Below are 15,236 nucleotides of genomic sequence, written 5' to 3'. Positions count from 1 at the left end.
TGGTTCTCTGACTATAATGAAATGTGTACAAACAACCAGATTAGTTTAACTCCTCACTGGGATCACCTCAGGCCTTTGAGAAAAATGTTAATAAATTCTATCTACACACAACATAGTCAAATGCTTCCAGAGGCACAGAAGTGGACTGTTTTTCTGAGGGCAATTTACTTCCACCTGTTTCTCCTCTGCTTCTGGGACTCCTGTTAGGCATGTGTTGGTGTGCTTGCTGGTTGCCCACAGGTCTACGAGGATCTGCTCATTTTTTTTTTTTTTTTTCCACTTAAAAAAAATAAATTTATTTATTTATATATTTTTATTTTTGGCTGCGTTGGGTCTTGGTTGCTGTGCATGGACGGGCTTTCTCTAGTTGCGGTGCGCGGGCTTCTCACCGCGGTGGCTTCTCTTGTTGCGGAGCACAGGCTCTAGGCGCGGGGGCTTCAGTAGTTGTGGCTCACGGGCTCCAGAGCGCAGGCTCAGTGGCACTTGGGCTCAGTAGTTGTGGCTCACGGGCTTAGTTGCTCCGCGGCATGTGGGATCTTCCCAGACCAGGGATCCAACAGTGTCCCTTTTCGGCAGCATCTCAATCCACGGTCCACAGAATGGCCCCTAGTCTTAGAGCTCTGGCCCGGGCCCGCTTGATCGATGGTGTCCACTCGGTGCGTGAGCAGCAGAGTCCGGGAGCCGCACCGAGCGGCGGCGGCAGCGGCTTCGGTCCCCGCATGTCCTCCGCCGATGACTACCACGTCGAAGTGCGGAGTCCAGGGCGCCGCGCTGTCACCGCTGAACCGGGAAGACGGATGGTGCTGTTTGGTGAGTGAAGCCGCGACCCAGCGACCACAGCCTCGGAAGGAAAACATGGTTGGAGAAAGGCCGAGTCTTTAACTCTGAGCCTGACACGAGCGAGGGGCAACATTTAGATGAACGTCTTCAGGGAGCAGCCATCTTGTTCTCTGCTCATTTTTCTTCTTTCTTTTTTCTTTCTGTTCCCCAGACAGGATAATTGCATTTGACCTATCTTCAAGTTAACTGATTCTTTTTTCTGCCAGCTCAAATCTAGTGTTGAGCCTTCTAGTGAGTTTTTCATTTCAGTTATTGTATTTTCAACTCTAGAATTTATATTTGGTTCTTTTTGATTTGTCTTTCTTGATATTCTCTATTTGGTGAGACATCATTCTCTACTTTTCTTTCATTCTTTACACACTGGTTTCCTTTAGTTCTTGAATATATTTATAACAGCTGAGCTACTTTCTTTTTCTGTTACATCCAACCTCTGGGCTTCCTCAGGAACAGTTTTCTAACTGTGTATGGGCCCTGCTTTCCTGTTTCTTTGCATGTCTCATTTTTTTTGTTGTTGAAACTGGACATTTTAAATATAATGTCAACTCTAGAAATGAGATTCTCCTCCTTCCCCAGGATTTGTTACTCTGGCTGCTGCTTGTTCACTGACTTTCCTGGACTCATTTTGTAAAGTCTGTGCTCTTTGTCATGTGCAGCCACTGAGGTTTCTGCTCCACTAGCTTAGTTTTGAACTAAGGATTAGACAGATTTCCTTAAATACTTTAAGCCCACAAGTGTCCCACCTTTGCTGAGGACCTCTATGTGTGCGTTGGGACTCGCCTGTGATGCTCCAGCAGGGTGGTGACAACTCTGCCTTAGCCTTCACCTTCTGCTTACACAGAGCCTCCAGTTCAGCCAGAGGTGAGACTTCAGGGCTTTCTCAGGTCTTTCCTGGGCATGTGCACAACTCTGCATGTGCATGTGGATTTCTAGATTCCTAAGAATATGTCAGAGCTTTCCAAAGCCCCCTGGACATCTCATTCTCCAGATTTTCCTTTCAAGACCTTTGGTCAGCCTCTTGCTTACCCCAACCGGTATTGCCACCTCAGGCAGCTGTGATGTTAAACAGTGATCGCTTTCAACAAATGCCCTGGAAATAGCGCTTTCCCACTGAGAAAGCTCTGAGCCAGGTCAAATATAGGCAAATCCTCTGAATGGGGCCTTTGCAGGGAACTGCCACAGAAGTCAAATAGTGACCTAGGGATGGGACTTCTGGGGGAGCTCCAAACTTGTTTGGCCCCCTCCAGTGGCTGTGAGGCTGCTGGTTTTCAAGGCTACCACAGAGCCTGGAAGAGGGGATCGGAATAGGACAAGTTAAAACACAAAGCTTGCGACTTTACTGTTATTCAGATATTTGTCTTGAATAGATGCTCACTGGATTGTTTCAAGCCTTTGGTTAAGAACCCTAAAACAACTGATTTTGATAACGTCTGCCGGTGGTGTTCTTGTTTTCATGGAGGAACAGATGATGCAAGGTCCTCACTCCACCATTCCAGAAGTGCTAACCCATTTATTCCCTGTGTTATCACTTAACCAAATAGATTAAGGAAGAGTGTCCAGAACCAAAGGATTAACACCACCCTGCCAGACTGAAGACCATATAAGCAACCAGCCGTACAAGATGGAAGGAAAAGGAGTTGCTTTGCCCCTAAAGCATGGCCCGGAGCTGAGCCACAGCGACGAGGAGCAACACTGTTCCTGGTACATTTTGTTCTTATTTCTTGCTATCATGGGTCAGTGACCTGACCCTGCCATAAACAGCGTCCAGAACCGAAGACCGCGGCCTCTGGAATAAGGCCATTGCCCCGTTATTGCCACCATCACCACTCTCGTTCACAGAAGATGTTTATTAAGCACTCATCTGCCCTAGAATTCCAAGGTAAGCCTCAAACGCCCTGTTGTCAGGTGCCATAAGGTTTATGGTGGTCAAAGGTTGATGCACTCGAGATGTTTAACTCTAGGGAAAAGTGAAAGTTCTTAGAGGCATGGAATGCTGAGTCTGGAAGGGAACCCAAAGATCATCAGGTTTCACTATCCAGCTATAGCCTGATATTCCCCACAATATCCCCACTAAGTGGTTGGCTCCACCTACACTTGAATACCTCTCAGTGATGAGCAACCCATAGTATCTTTAGCTGGCCATCCTAAGTATTGGAAACTTTCTTTGTTTTGTGAATGAGTGCAGAGACATACTCAGAACTGAAAAGCTGTTCTGAGAGAGGGAGGAATGGAGACCAGAGGCCTTGGAGACTAACGTGGGTACCTGGGGCTATTCCAGATGAGAGGTCACCTAATCTGTGCCTATGCCTGAAAACCAGGTGTGCCTCTCTACTGTGGATGATACCACCTCTTATCTAATGCCTCCGCAGATAAACACTTTAATTCAGGTGAAGGGCATTGATAAGCCTAAAGTGAAGCCCTGGTACAAGTCAAGGAAGGAGCATAGGCAATCACGGATCGGGAGTGTAGGCTTTGGAGTCTGACAAATCTGTACTTGAATCCTGGCTCTGCCCTTTGAAAACTGTGTGTTCTTGAGCTATTACCTAATCTCTCTGAGTTTGTTTCCTCATCTGTTAAATGGGGAAAATTATACTATTTACCTCTCACCGGTGTGGTGAGAGTTAAATAAAATAATATATAAAACGTCTTGGCACGTAGTAAATGCTAGTATTGTTGTAAGATACAGTTTGCAAGCCTAGAGAAAACCTGAGGTTATAGCCAACTGGGGTTTCACTGAGAATAAGTCACATCAACCAATCTCACTTCTTTTCTTCTTCCGGTTACTGAGAGTGATATACACGCTTGATTTTAATCAAACAAACTGGAGGGTTAAATGGTCAGGGGTAAGCTGGATAGCAGCAGAGCTGGGTGGATCTGTAAAGACACCTTTAATGGAATGCCCTGAGGTTCTGTCCTTGCCCCTGTCTAGGACAACATTCTCATTAAACGTTAGAATGAAGATGCAGCAAACACCTTGCTGGAACGGCAAGCCAATACACCAGCATAAATATTGAAATTTATCTTACCAAAGCCAAGAAAGCGAAATGAAAGAGGGATGTTGTCGTGCATTCAGGTAAAGAAGGAGCAATGTTCCAAGATGAAGGATTGCCTGGGGAGTGATCATGTCACAAGACTCATATAAATACCCATCCACCCGCTCACTCAATCACTCATTTAATAACTCTTGGAGTATCTACTCCAGGTTGGCCACTGCTGAGGAATTATAAAGATAAAAAGACATAAATTCCTACTCCCAGGGAGTTCCCAGTTTAGTGGGAAAACAGACCTGGAAATGATCTTTTTTTTTTTTTTAATGCTAAGTGTTAAGATGTACCAGGAACAGCACAATAAAAGAGGAAAGGTCGCCTAATACTGCTTTACAGCAGTCATACTGAGATGAGACTCGGAGGATCGGCAGGCGTTTTGCCAGATAACTTGATAGGGGAAGGAATGGTTGTCTAGGTAACCCAACATCGAAGGCCCTGAGACAGAGCTGTCTCTTCTGGTTGACTCTAAACGACGACTTTACATATACATTTGGGATTTGGAAACAGTAAGATGCACAGACACAACAGGCCTCTTGTCTCACACTCCCAGTTCCATTACACTCCTGGACACATCTGTATCTTACCATAGGTGATGATAAGCAGCACAAAGTTGAGGTTTTTGAAGAGTCGGACGATGGAACTTAAGTATGAAGCATCAGGGGACGCCAAGGCATAGCTTAGGGATTGGGCCCTGCTGGGGGGATGTTTAGGCTTCTCCTTGAATACTGAAAGGAAAGAAACAGAGAGATCACTGCAAATCCCTATGGTCCCACCCTGCAGAGCTGATACATGGACGACAGCTGACTCCCTCATCTGAGAAGGAACTAAGACTCCAAAAGGAAATATTAATTCTTCAATTAAATCCTTTATAGTCTCCTCTCTTGAAGCTGCATCTCACTGTCTGTGGCTCCGTGACTGTGCCTTCGATTATTTTTTCTTAATGGCCTTTGGACGGCTGCAATCACTGGGCTTCCCAGGCAGTATTCAAGGATCAAGGAGCCGAGTAACAACCGGGGAATAACATACGGCAGAGCACTGAAGAAATTCAGTAGTAACACGGAGATAGGAGGGAAGTGAGAGCTGCGGCTCTGGGATTAGTGAGCCCAGTTAAGGACTCAGCACCAGAGCTCCTCCCAGGGGGGAAGGGACTGTGATGCCCATGCTGAGCACACAGCCTGGCACATGCTGCCAATAAACATTCCCCGAATAAGGGAAAGGATCTTCTTCTATTGGAAAGACCCGGAGTCCGTCCCTAGTTTCTCGAAGTCTGAATCAGACATGTGCCCCACGAGAAACCAGAGGATTAACACATGCTCCTGTAGGTGTGACCACTCTGATAGGAAGGACTGGGGAGGGACAGTGGGAAAACCATTTGCTTTATGTTCTATTTTCAGTACAACTGGTACAATCCATTTGACTGCATTGATGGCGGTTCAGTTCTCTGGGGGCCAAATCAGTTTAACCAGCGGTTTGGCTAAATTGGTCCCCCAATTGGGTCCAAGTAAAGAAGCACCTTGGTGTGTCCCCAGCCCCCATGAGAACACCTCTGAAAGGTCAGGAAACTGCCTCCAGCTGGAGGAAGCTCTGCAAATGAGGTTTAGTCTCTTGAAGATCAAAGGTCTCCCCCCTCCATCCAGATAACCCTCCAGCCCTGACTTCACAGCCCTTCTCCTTCCTTCTCCGGAAACAGTCCTGGGTAACTTCCCACCACTGCGTACTTCTCAACCATTGTCTTGCCTGTTCCCCTCCCCTTCTATCAGGGGAAAGAAATCAAGGCAAGAGGTTTTTTTTAATCTCGGCAACAGCAGCTGTTTGCTCAAGGATTTGGCAACCACAAACCACAGTTTGGATAAGATTTTTCAGTTCTTTATTCAATGAGCAACCGTCTGTGCTTACTAGTAAAACACAAAGTGTAGAAATGGCCTACCTCCAGGATCTCTGCAAAGAACCAGGCCCTCATCTGCTACAAACACAAGAATTTGGAGCTGAGCACATTACAATTTGAAACTTCAAGTCTGGCCGAGATGGTTCTTTCCTGTTCTCAACCACAGCTTCAAGGCTTCTCACCTTCCCAGGAACACCAAGTTCTCCATCCAAGAGATCCTGTGAGCTTTGAAAAGCCATCAGGCAGCCCTTCCTCAGCTTGGACCCCGGGGAGGAAATGACACAGTGAGAATAGCTGGATGACATACATGATTATAAAACTGTTTGACTCTGGAGTTGAGGCCAGCAGGAAGGAATGACACCTTTAACGTGTGAGGTGGAACTTTCAGATATTAGGAAGACAGCTGGTTAACTTTTAAAGACAAATGACTCACTGAAAATGAAAACCTCTACTGAATTTATCACAGCCCATGTGATAGCACTCAGAAGAGAAAAAAGGATATAAATGAACCAAATACCTCAGTGATTAAATATACATACATATACATACATAGAATATTAATAATATTAATAATTATTAATTCTCTGGGGCTGGTGGCTGGGATTAACAGGTACAAGGCTAAGTTAATGGTCATTCTTTTCTTTATGCTTTTTTGTATTTTCTAGATTTTTTCCATAATGAGCGTACCTTATACACATTTTAAAAAAGCATTTTAAAATGTGGGCCCCAGGCATTCCCAGGTGAATGTATGAGAGCATTAGTGCTTGTGGGTCAGTCCTATTTTGTTTTCTTGTGTTCCAGAAATTTAGGGTATGGAGTTAGACAAGCTTAGGCTGGAATCCAGCCTCTGCCACTCACTGTCTAATCTTGAATAATTCCCTTATCTCCTCGTAAGTCACTGTTTCCTCTTGGTTAAGTGAGACTGATGCTGGTACCTCCCCTATAGGGCTGGTACCTCCCCTATAGGGCCATTGAGGAGTCAGTGAGATCAGGCACACTCAGCACAGGGCCTGTGACATCATAAGTGCTCACCAGGGCTTCATCAAGGGGATCAGCAGGCTGCCCATTCATTCTAATGAGGTCATACTGGGGAACTGGTTAATTACAACTAACCTTTACTGAACAGCTAACAAAGTACACAGGACCAGCTAGCACTGAATGGGCAGCAACTACTCAGGCTAAAACATTTGAAGACCATTGGAAGCCTGGCTTCCAGTTTCTATAGATATGTTTTATAGATTACATGGGACCTAGAATGCTGCTCTAGGGCCACAATCACAAGGTCCTCACCCAAGTCAGCAGGACCTCCCTGCCTCCCCAACCCCCATGAGCCTATTAATGACCTTACCGATGATGACAAGGATGAAAAGCAGAGTGGCCACACCTGCTATTATGTAGAACATGATGCTGATGTGGTAGGCAAGCTTGTCCTGGTCTTTGATGTTGGGTACCAAGACAGGAGGGACCAAGAACCCAATGGCAATTCCAAGCTATAGAAGACAGAGACAATCAATCGTTGTATCAATGGCCCAGAGGCGACAGCACACATTTAAGAGCCTCCTAATTAGAAACATAATCCCCAACTTCCAGTCCTTCTTAAACCTCAAACAGGGATTGTTTCCCCCCTCAAGACATCAGAGATCTTTCTTTTGATTGACAGCTCAACTCACACACCCTTGACCACCCTCACTACCACAGTCCGTGAAAACGATTATAGTTGGGGTTCTCAATGCTGACAGGCTTTTCTCTAGCTACAAACTAATGAAGAATGGTCCCTATACTCCCATCTCTATGGTAGAGTAAAACAATGCTGGTTTTGCTTTTTGTGCCATTTAAATTCTTGATTTCACTGTATCTGTTCACCTGGAGCTGAGAGACCAGCTGAGGGAAAAATTCTACACCCTACAACCCCAAGAACTTGCATTCAGTGAGAGACAGAAGCCTAACGTCGCTACCACATTTACAAACACAGAAGCTTAAGTTCATTGTGTAAGTTAACTTTGTAATTTATAAAGCATCTGTGGTGTGAAGTCACACAACTGCATAAATTTATACACACAGGACATGGGCACATGCAAAGTGGCTATAAATACATATACAAACACAACCCAACAAACTGAAACATCTTATATCTGCGTTGCGGTTCAAACTCCAGTGACCTGAGATAACATGCCTTGGGTGTTTCTGAGGGCAGAAATGCCTTGATTCAGGAGTGACTAGCTGTGATAGAACTCCCCAAACCCTTCTGCCACACAAAATACCAAGGTGGAAATTTGAAAATAGTGTGAGAACACACGAAATACCCAGGTCCAAATTGTAAGAGTGAGAGAAACTGAGTAAGTCTTTTGTGTTAAGGTCCCATGTTTCCTTTATTGAACCTGAAAGCAACCGCAGGTAGAGAAGCAATTTGCTTTCAGGCCAACACCATTCACCAGCTGCCAATGTGCTGATCATCGTTATTGGTTTTCCAGCCTGTCAATCATAGCCACTCAGAGTGGTCACTAGCGATTCTCAGCTCTGAAATACTCTCAAAAGTCATCATCAATAGGCTCGGTGCAGGGTTGTTCCAATGTACACTGTATACAATCAACAAATCAAACTGATCTTTAAAGCATCTACTATTTGAGGAGATTGGTTCAAGATGGCCAAGTAGAAGGACGTGTGCTCACTCCCTCTTGCGAGAGCACAGAAATCACAACTAACTGCTGAACAATCATCAACAGGAAGACAATGGAACTCATGAGAAAAGATACCCCACATCCAAAGACAAAGGAGAAGTTACAGTGAGACGGTAGGAGGGGCACAATCACAATAAAATTAAATCCCATAACCGCTGGGTGGGCGACTCAAAAACTGGAGAACACTTATACCACAGAAGTCCACCCACTGGAGTGAAGGTTCTGAGCCCCACGTCAGGCTTCCCAACACGGTGGTCTGGCAACGGGAGGAGGATTTCTGGAATCAGACTTTAAAGGCTAGTGGGATTTGACTGCAGGACTTCGACAGGACTGGCGGAAACAGAGACTCCACTCCTGGAGGGTACACACTAAGTCGTGTGCGCATAAGGACCCAGGGGAAAGGAGCAGTGACCCCACAGGAGACTGAAACAGACCTATCTGCTAGTGTTGGAGGGTCTCCTGCAGAGGCGGGGGGCAGCTGTGGCTCACCACAGGGACAAGGACACTGGCAACAGAAATTCTGGGAAGTACCCCTTGGCATGAGCCCTCCCGGAGTCCCTCATTCACCCCACCAAAGAGCCTGGAGGCTCCAGGGCTGGGTCGCCTCAGGCCAAACAACCAACAGGGAGGGAACTCAGCCCCACTCATCAGCAGACAAGCAGATTAAACTATTACTGAGCCCTGCCCACCAGAGCAACACCCAGCTCTAAGCACCACCAGTCCCTCCCATCAGGAAGCATGCACAAGCCTCTTAGATAGCCTAATCCACCAGAGGGCAGACAGCAGAAGCAAGAAAAACTACAATCCTGCAGCCTGTAGAACAAAAACCACATTCACAGAAAGATACACAAAATAAAAAGGCAGAGAGGACTATGTACCAGATGAAGGAACAAGATAAAACCCCAGAAAAACAACTAAATGAAGTGGAGACAGGCAACCTTCCAGAAAAAAGAATTCAAAATAATGATAGTGAAGATGATCCAGGACCTCAGAAAAAGAATGGAGGCAAAGATCAAGAAGATGCAAGAAATGTTTCACAAACACCTAGAGGAATTAAAGAACAAACAAACAGAGATGATAATACTATAACTGAAATGGAGAATACACTAGAAGGAATCCATAGCAGAATAATTGAGGCAGAAGAACAGATAAGTGACCTGGAAGACAGAATGGTGGAATTCACTGCCACAGAACAGAATTTTAAAAAAAGAGTGAAAAGAAATGAAGACAGCCTAAGAGACCTCTGGGACAACATTAAACACACCAACATTCGCATTAGAGAGGTACCAGAAAGAGAAGAGAGAGAGAAAGGAACCAAGAAAATATTTGAAGAGATTATAGTCGAAAACTTCCCTAACGTGGGAAAGGAAATAGTCACCCAAGTCCAGGAAGCGCAGAGAGTCCCAGGCCAGATAAACTCAAGGAGAAACATGCCGAAACACATAGTAATCAACTTGACAAAAATTAAAGACAAAGAAAAATTATTAAAAGTAACAAGGGAAAAATGACAAATAACATACAAGGGAACTCCCATAAGGTTAACAGCGGATTTCTCACCTGAAACTCTACAAGCCAGAAGGGAATGGCACCATATATTTAAAGCAATGAAATGAAAGACCTACAAACAAGATTACTCTACCGGCAAGGATCTCATTCAGATTCCACGGAGAAATCAAAAGCTTTATAGACAAGCAAAAGCTAAGAGAATTCAGCACCACCAAATCAGCTCTACAACAAATGCTAAAGGAACTTCTCTAACTAGAAAACACACGAGAAGAAAGCGGACCTACAAAAACAAACCCAAAACTATTAAGAAAAAGGTAACAGGAACAAACATATCGATAATTACGTTAAATGTGAATGGATTAAATGCTCCAGCCAAAAGACACAGATTCACTGAATGGATACAAAACAAGACCCATACACATGCTGTCTACAAGAGACCCACTTCCGACCTAGGGACACATACAGACTGAAAGTGAGGGGATGCAAAAAGATATTCCATGCAAATGGAAATCAAAAGAAAGCTGGAGTACCAATACTCATATCAGATAAAATAGACTTTAAGTTAAAGAATGTTACAAGAGACAAGGAAGGACACTACACAATGATCACGGGATCAATCCAAGAAGAAGATATAACGATTATAAATATATATGCACCCAACATAGGAGCACCTCAATACATAAGGCAAATGCTAACAGCTATAAAAGAGGAAACCGACAGTAACACAATAATAGTGGGGGACTTTAACACCTCACTTACACCAATGGACAGATAATCCAGACAGAAAATTAATAAGGAAACACAAGCTTTAAACACAATAGACCAGCTGATATTTATAGGGGATTCCATCCCAAAACAGCAGATTACACTTTCTTCTCAAGTGCACACAGAACATTCTCCAGGATAGATCACATCTTGGGTCACAAATCAAGCCTCGGTAAATTTAAGAAAATTGAAATCATATCAAGCATCTTTTCTGAACAAAACGCTATGAGATTAGAAAACAATTGCAGGGAAAAAAGCGTAAAAAACACAAACACATGGAGGCTAAATAATATGTTACTAAATAACCAAGAGATCACTGAAGAAATCAAAGAGGAAATCAAAAATACCTAGAGACAAATTACAATGAAAACACGACGATTCAAAACCTATGGGATGCAGCAAACAGCAGTTCCAGGAGGGAAGTTTATAACAATACAAGCCTACCTCAAGAAATAAGAAAATATCTCAAATAAACAATCTAACCTACACCTAAAGGAACTAGAGAAAGAAGAACAAACAAAACCCAAAGTTAGTAGAAGGAAAGAAATCATGAAGATCAGAGCAGAAATAAATGGAATAGAGACAAAGAAAACAATAGCAAAGATCAATAAAACTAAAAGCTGGTTCTTTGAGAAGATAAACAAAATTGATAAACCTTCAGCCAGACTCATCAAGAAAATGAGAGAGAGGACTCAAATCAATAAAATTAGAAATGAAAAAGGAGAAGTTACAACAGACACCGCAGAAATACAAAGTATCCTAAGAGACTACTACAAGCAACTCTATGGCAATAAAATGGACAACCTGGAAGAAATGAACAAATTCCTAGAAATGCACAACCTTCTGAGACTGAACCAGGAAGAAATATAAAATATGAACAGACCAGTCACAAGCACTGAAATTGAAACTGTGAATAAAAATCTTCCAACAAAAAAAGCCCAGGACCAGATGGCCTCAGAGGCGAATTCTATCAAACATTTAGAGAAGAGCTAACACCTATCCGTCTCAAACTTTTCCAAAATATAGCAGAGGGAGGAACACTCCCAAACTCATTGGGTGAGGCCACCATCACCCTGACACCAAAACCAGACAAAGATGTCACAAAGAAAACTACAGGCCAGTATCACTAATGAACATAGATGCAAAAATCCTCAACAAAATACTAGCAACAGAATCCAACAGCACATTAAAAGGATCATTCACCATGATCAACTGGGGTTTATCCCAGGAATGCAAAGTTTCTTCAATATATGCAAACCAATCAATGTGATAAACCATATTAACAAATGGAAGGAGAAAAACCATGTAATTTTCTCAATAGATGCAAGAAAGCTTTTGACAAAATTCAACACCCATTTATGATAAAAACCCTCCAGAAAGCAGGGATAGAGGGAACTTACCTCAACATAATAAAGGCCATATATGAGAAACCCACAGCCAAAATCGTTCTCAATGGTGAAAAACTGAAACCATTTCCTCTAAGATCAGGAACAAGACAAGGTTGTCCACTCTCACCACTATTATTCAACATAGTTTTGGAAGTTTTAGCCATAGCAATCAGAGAAGAAAAAGAAATTAAAGGAATCCAAGTTGGAGAAGAAGTAAAGCTGTCACTGTTTGCAGATGACATGATATTATACATAGAGAATCCTAAAGATGCCACCAGAAAACTAGAGCTAATTAATGAATTTGGTAAAGTGGCAGGATACAAAATTAATACACAGAAATCTCTTGTATTCCTATACACTAATGATGAAAAATCTGGAAGAGAAATTAAGGAAACACTCCCATTTACCACTGCAACAAAAAGAATAAAATACTTAGGATTAAACCTTCCTAAGGAGACAAAAGACCTGTATGCAGAAAACTATAAGACACTGATGAAAGAAATTAAATATGGTACAAACAGATGGAGAGATATACCATGTTCTTGGATTGGAAGAATCAGTATTGTGAAAATGACTCTACTACCCAAAGCAATCTACAGATTCAATGCAATCCCTATCAAATTACCAATGGCATTTTTTACAGAACTAGAACAAAAAATCTTAAAATTTATATGAAGACACAAAAGACCCCAAATAGACAAAGCAATCTTGAGGGGAAAAAAAAAGGATCTGGAGGAATCAGACTCCCTGACTTCAGACTATACTACAAAGCTACAGTAATCAAGACAATATGCTACTGGCACAAAAACAGAAATATAGATCCATGGAACAGGATAGAAAGCTCAGAGATAAACCCACACACCTATGGTCAACTAATCTATGACAAAGGAGGCAAGGATATACAATGGAGAAAAGACAAGTCTCTTCAATAAGTGGTGCTGCAAAAACTGGACAGCTACACGGAACACTCCCTAACACCATACACAAAAATAAACTCAAAATGGATTAAAGAACTAAATGTAACACCAGACACTATAAAACTCTTAGGAGGGGCTTCCCTGGTGGCGTAGTAGTTGAGAGTCCGCCTGCCGATGCAGGGGACACGGGTTCGTGCCCCAGTCCGGGAAGATCCCACATGCCACGGAGCGGCTAGGCCCGTAAGCCATGGCCGCTGAGCCTGCACATCCAGAGCCTGTGCTCCGCAATGGGAGAGGCCACAAGAGTGAGAGGCCCGCGTATCACAAAAAAAAAAAAAAAAAAAAAAAAAAACCTTTTAGGGGAAAACACAGGAAGAACACTCTTTGACATGAATCACAGCAAGACCTTTTTTTCTTTTAAATTGTTTTCCTTGTTTCTATTTCACTTATTTCTGCTCTGATCTTTATGATTTCTTTCCTTCTACTAACTTTGGGTTTTGTTTTTCTCCTTTCTCTAGTTCCTTTAGATATAAGGTTAGATTGTTTGAGATTTTTCTTGTTTTTTTTTTTTTTAAATTATTTATTTTTGGTTGCATTGGGTCTGCTGCTGTGCACAGGCTTTCTCTAGTTGCAGCAAGCGAGGGCTATTCTTCCTTGCAGTGCATGGGCTTCTCATTGTGGTGGCTTCTCTTGTTGTGGAGCACGGGCTCTAGGTGAGCAGGCTTCAGTAGTTGTGGCACACAAGCTCAGTAGTTGTGGCTCACGGACTCTAGAGCACAAGCTCAGTAGTTGTGGCGCACGGGCTTATTTGCTCCATGGCATGTGGGATCTTTCTGGCCCAAGGCTTCAATCTGTGTCCCCTGCATTGGCAGGCAGGTTCTTAACCACTGCACGACCAGGGAAGCTTTTTTCTTGTTTCTTGAGGTAGGCTTGTATTGCTATAAACTTCACTCTTAGAACTGCTTTTGCTGCATCCCATAGGTTTTGAATCGTCGTGTTTTCATTGTAATTTGTCTCTAGGTATTTTTGATTTCCTCCTTGATTTCTTCAGTGATCTCTTGGTTATTTAGCAACACATTATTTAGCCTCCATGTGTTTGTGTTTTTTACGCTTTTTTCCCTGCAATTGTTTTCTAATCTCATAGCATATTGCTCAGAAAAGATGCTTGATATGATTTCAATTTTCTTAAATTTACCGATGCTTGATTTGTGACCCAAGATGTGATCTATCCTGGAGAATGTTCCGTGCGCACTTGAGAAGAAAGTGTAATCTGCTGTTTTGGGATGGAATGCCCTATAAATATCAATTAAATCTATGTGGTCTATTGTGTCATTTAAAGCTTGTGTTTCCTTATTAATTTTCTGTCTGGATTATCTGTCCATTGGTGTAAGTGAGGTGTTAAAGTCCCCCACTATTATTGTGTTACTGTCGGTTTCCTCTTTTATAGCTGTTAGCATTTGCCTTATGTATTGAGGTGCTCCTATGTTGGGTGCATATATATTTATAATTGTTATATCTTCTCCTTGGATTGATCCTGTGTAGTGTCCCTCCTTGTCTCTCGTAACATTCTTTAACTTAAAGTCTATTTTATCTGATATGAGTATTGCTACTCCAGCTTTCTTTTGATTTCCATTTGCATGGAATATCTCTTTGCATCCCCTCACTTTCAGTCTGTATGTGTCCCTAGGTCGGAAGTGGGTCTCTTGTAGACAGCATATTTATGGATCTTGTTTTTGTATCCATTCAGTGAATCTGTGTCTTTTGGCTGGAGCATTTAATCCATTCACATTTAACGTAATTATCGATATGTTTGTTCCCGTTACCTTTTTCTTAACTGTTTTGGGTTTGTTTTTGTAGGTCCTTTCCTTCTCTTGTGTTTCCCAGTTAGAGAAGTTCCTTTAGCATTTGTTGTAGAGCTGGTTTGGTGGTGCTGAATTCTCTTAGCTTTTGCTTGTCTATAAAGCTTTTGATTTCTCCATCAAATCTGAATGAGATCCTTGCTGGGTAGAGTACTCTTGGTTGTAGGTTCTTCCCTCTCATCACTTCAAATATATCGGCGCCATCCCACAGTGACTTTTCTCCAGGAGGAAATCGGCTTTGGCAGTACTTTCATGCCCAGTGTGGAAACCAAAACATAGGCATTGGACTGTAAGCTGCTGCCTCTTCTGTTTTTTTCAGGGCATATTTTTTCCTACTTCTTGAGAGCTGTGTTC

The 15,236-nt window shown here is 42.8% G+C and overlaps 1 protein-coding gene across 1 annotated transcript in view; it reads right to left on the bottom strand.

Annotated features, from left to right (window-relative positions):
• FLVCR2 (FLVCR heme transporter 2) overlaps positions 1-15,236 on the bottom strand; it is a 63,212-nt gene that overhangs the window by 25,528 nt on the left and 22,448 nt on the right. Inside the window, exons 2-3 of the mRNA XM_004262258.4 lie at positions 7,118-7,259; positions 4,469-4,609 (exon numbers count right to left, since the gene is read on the bottom strand). Of these exons, the coding sequence (XP_004262306.1) occupies positions 4,469-4,609; positions 7,118-7,259 (283 nt within the window). The remainder of the gene's footprint in view (positions 1-4,468; positions 4,610-7,117; positions 7,260-15,236) is intronic.

This window comes from Orcinus orca, chromosome 2, assembly GCF_937001465.1.
Source record: "Orcinus orca chromosome 2, mOrcOrc1.1, whole genome shotgun sequence".
NCBI classification, from domain to species: domain Eukaryota; kingdom Metazoa; phylum Chordata; class Mammalia; order Artiodactyla; family Delphinidae; genus Orcinus; species Orcinus orca.
This window is presented reverse-complemented; position numbering and strand designations above follow the sequence as displayed.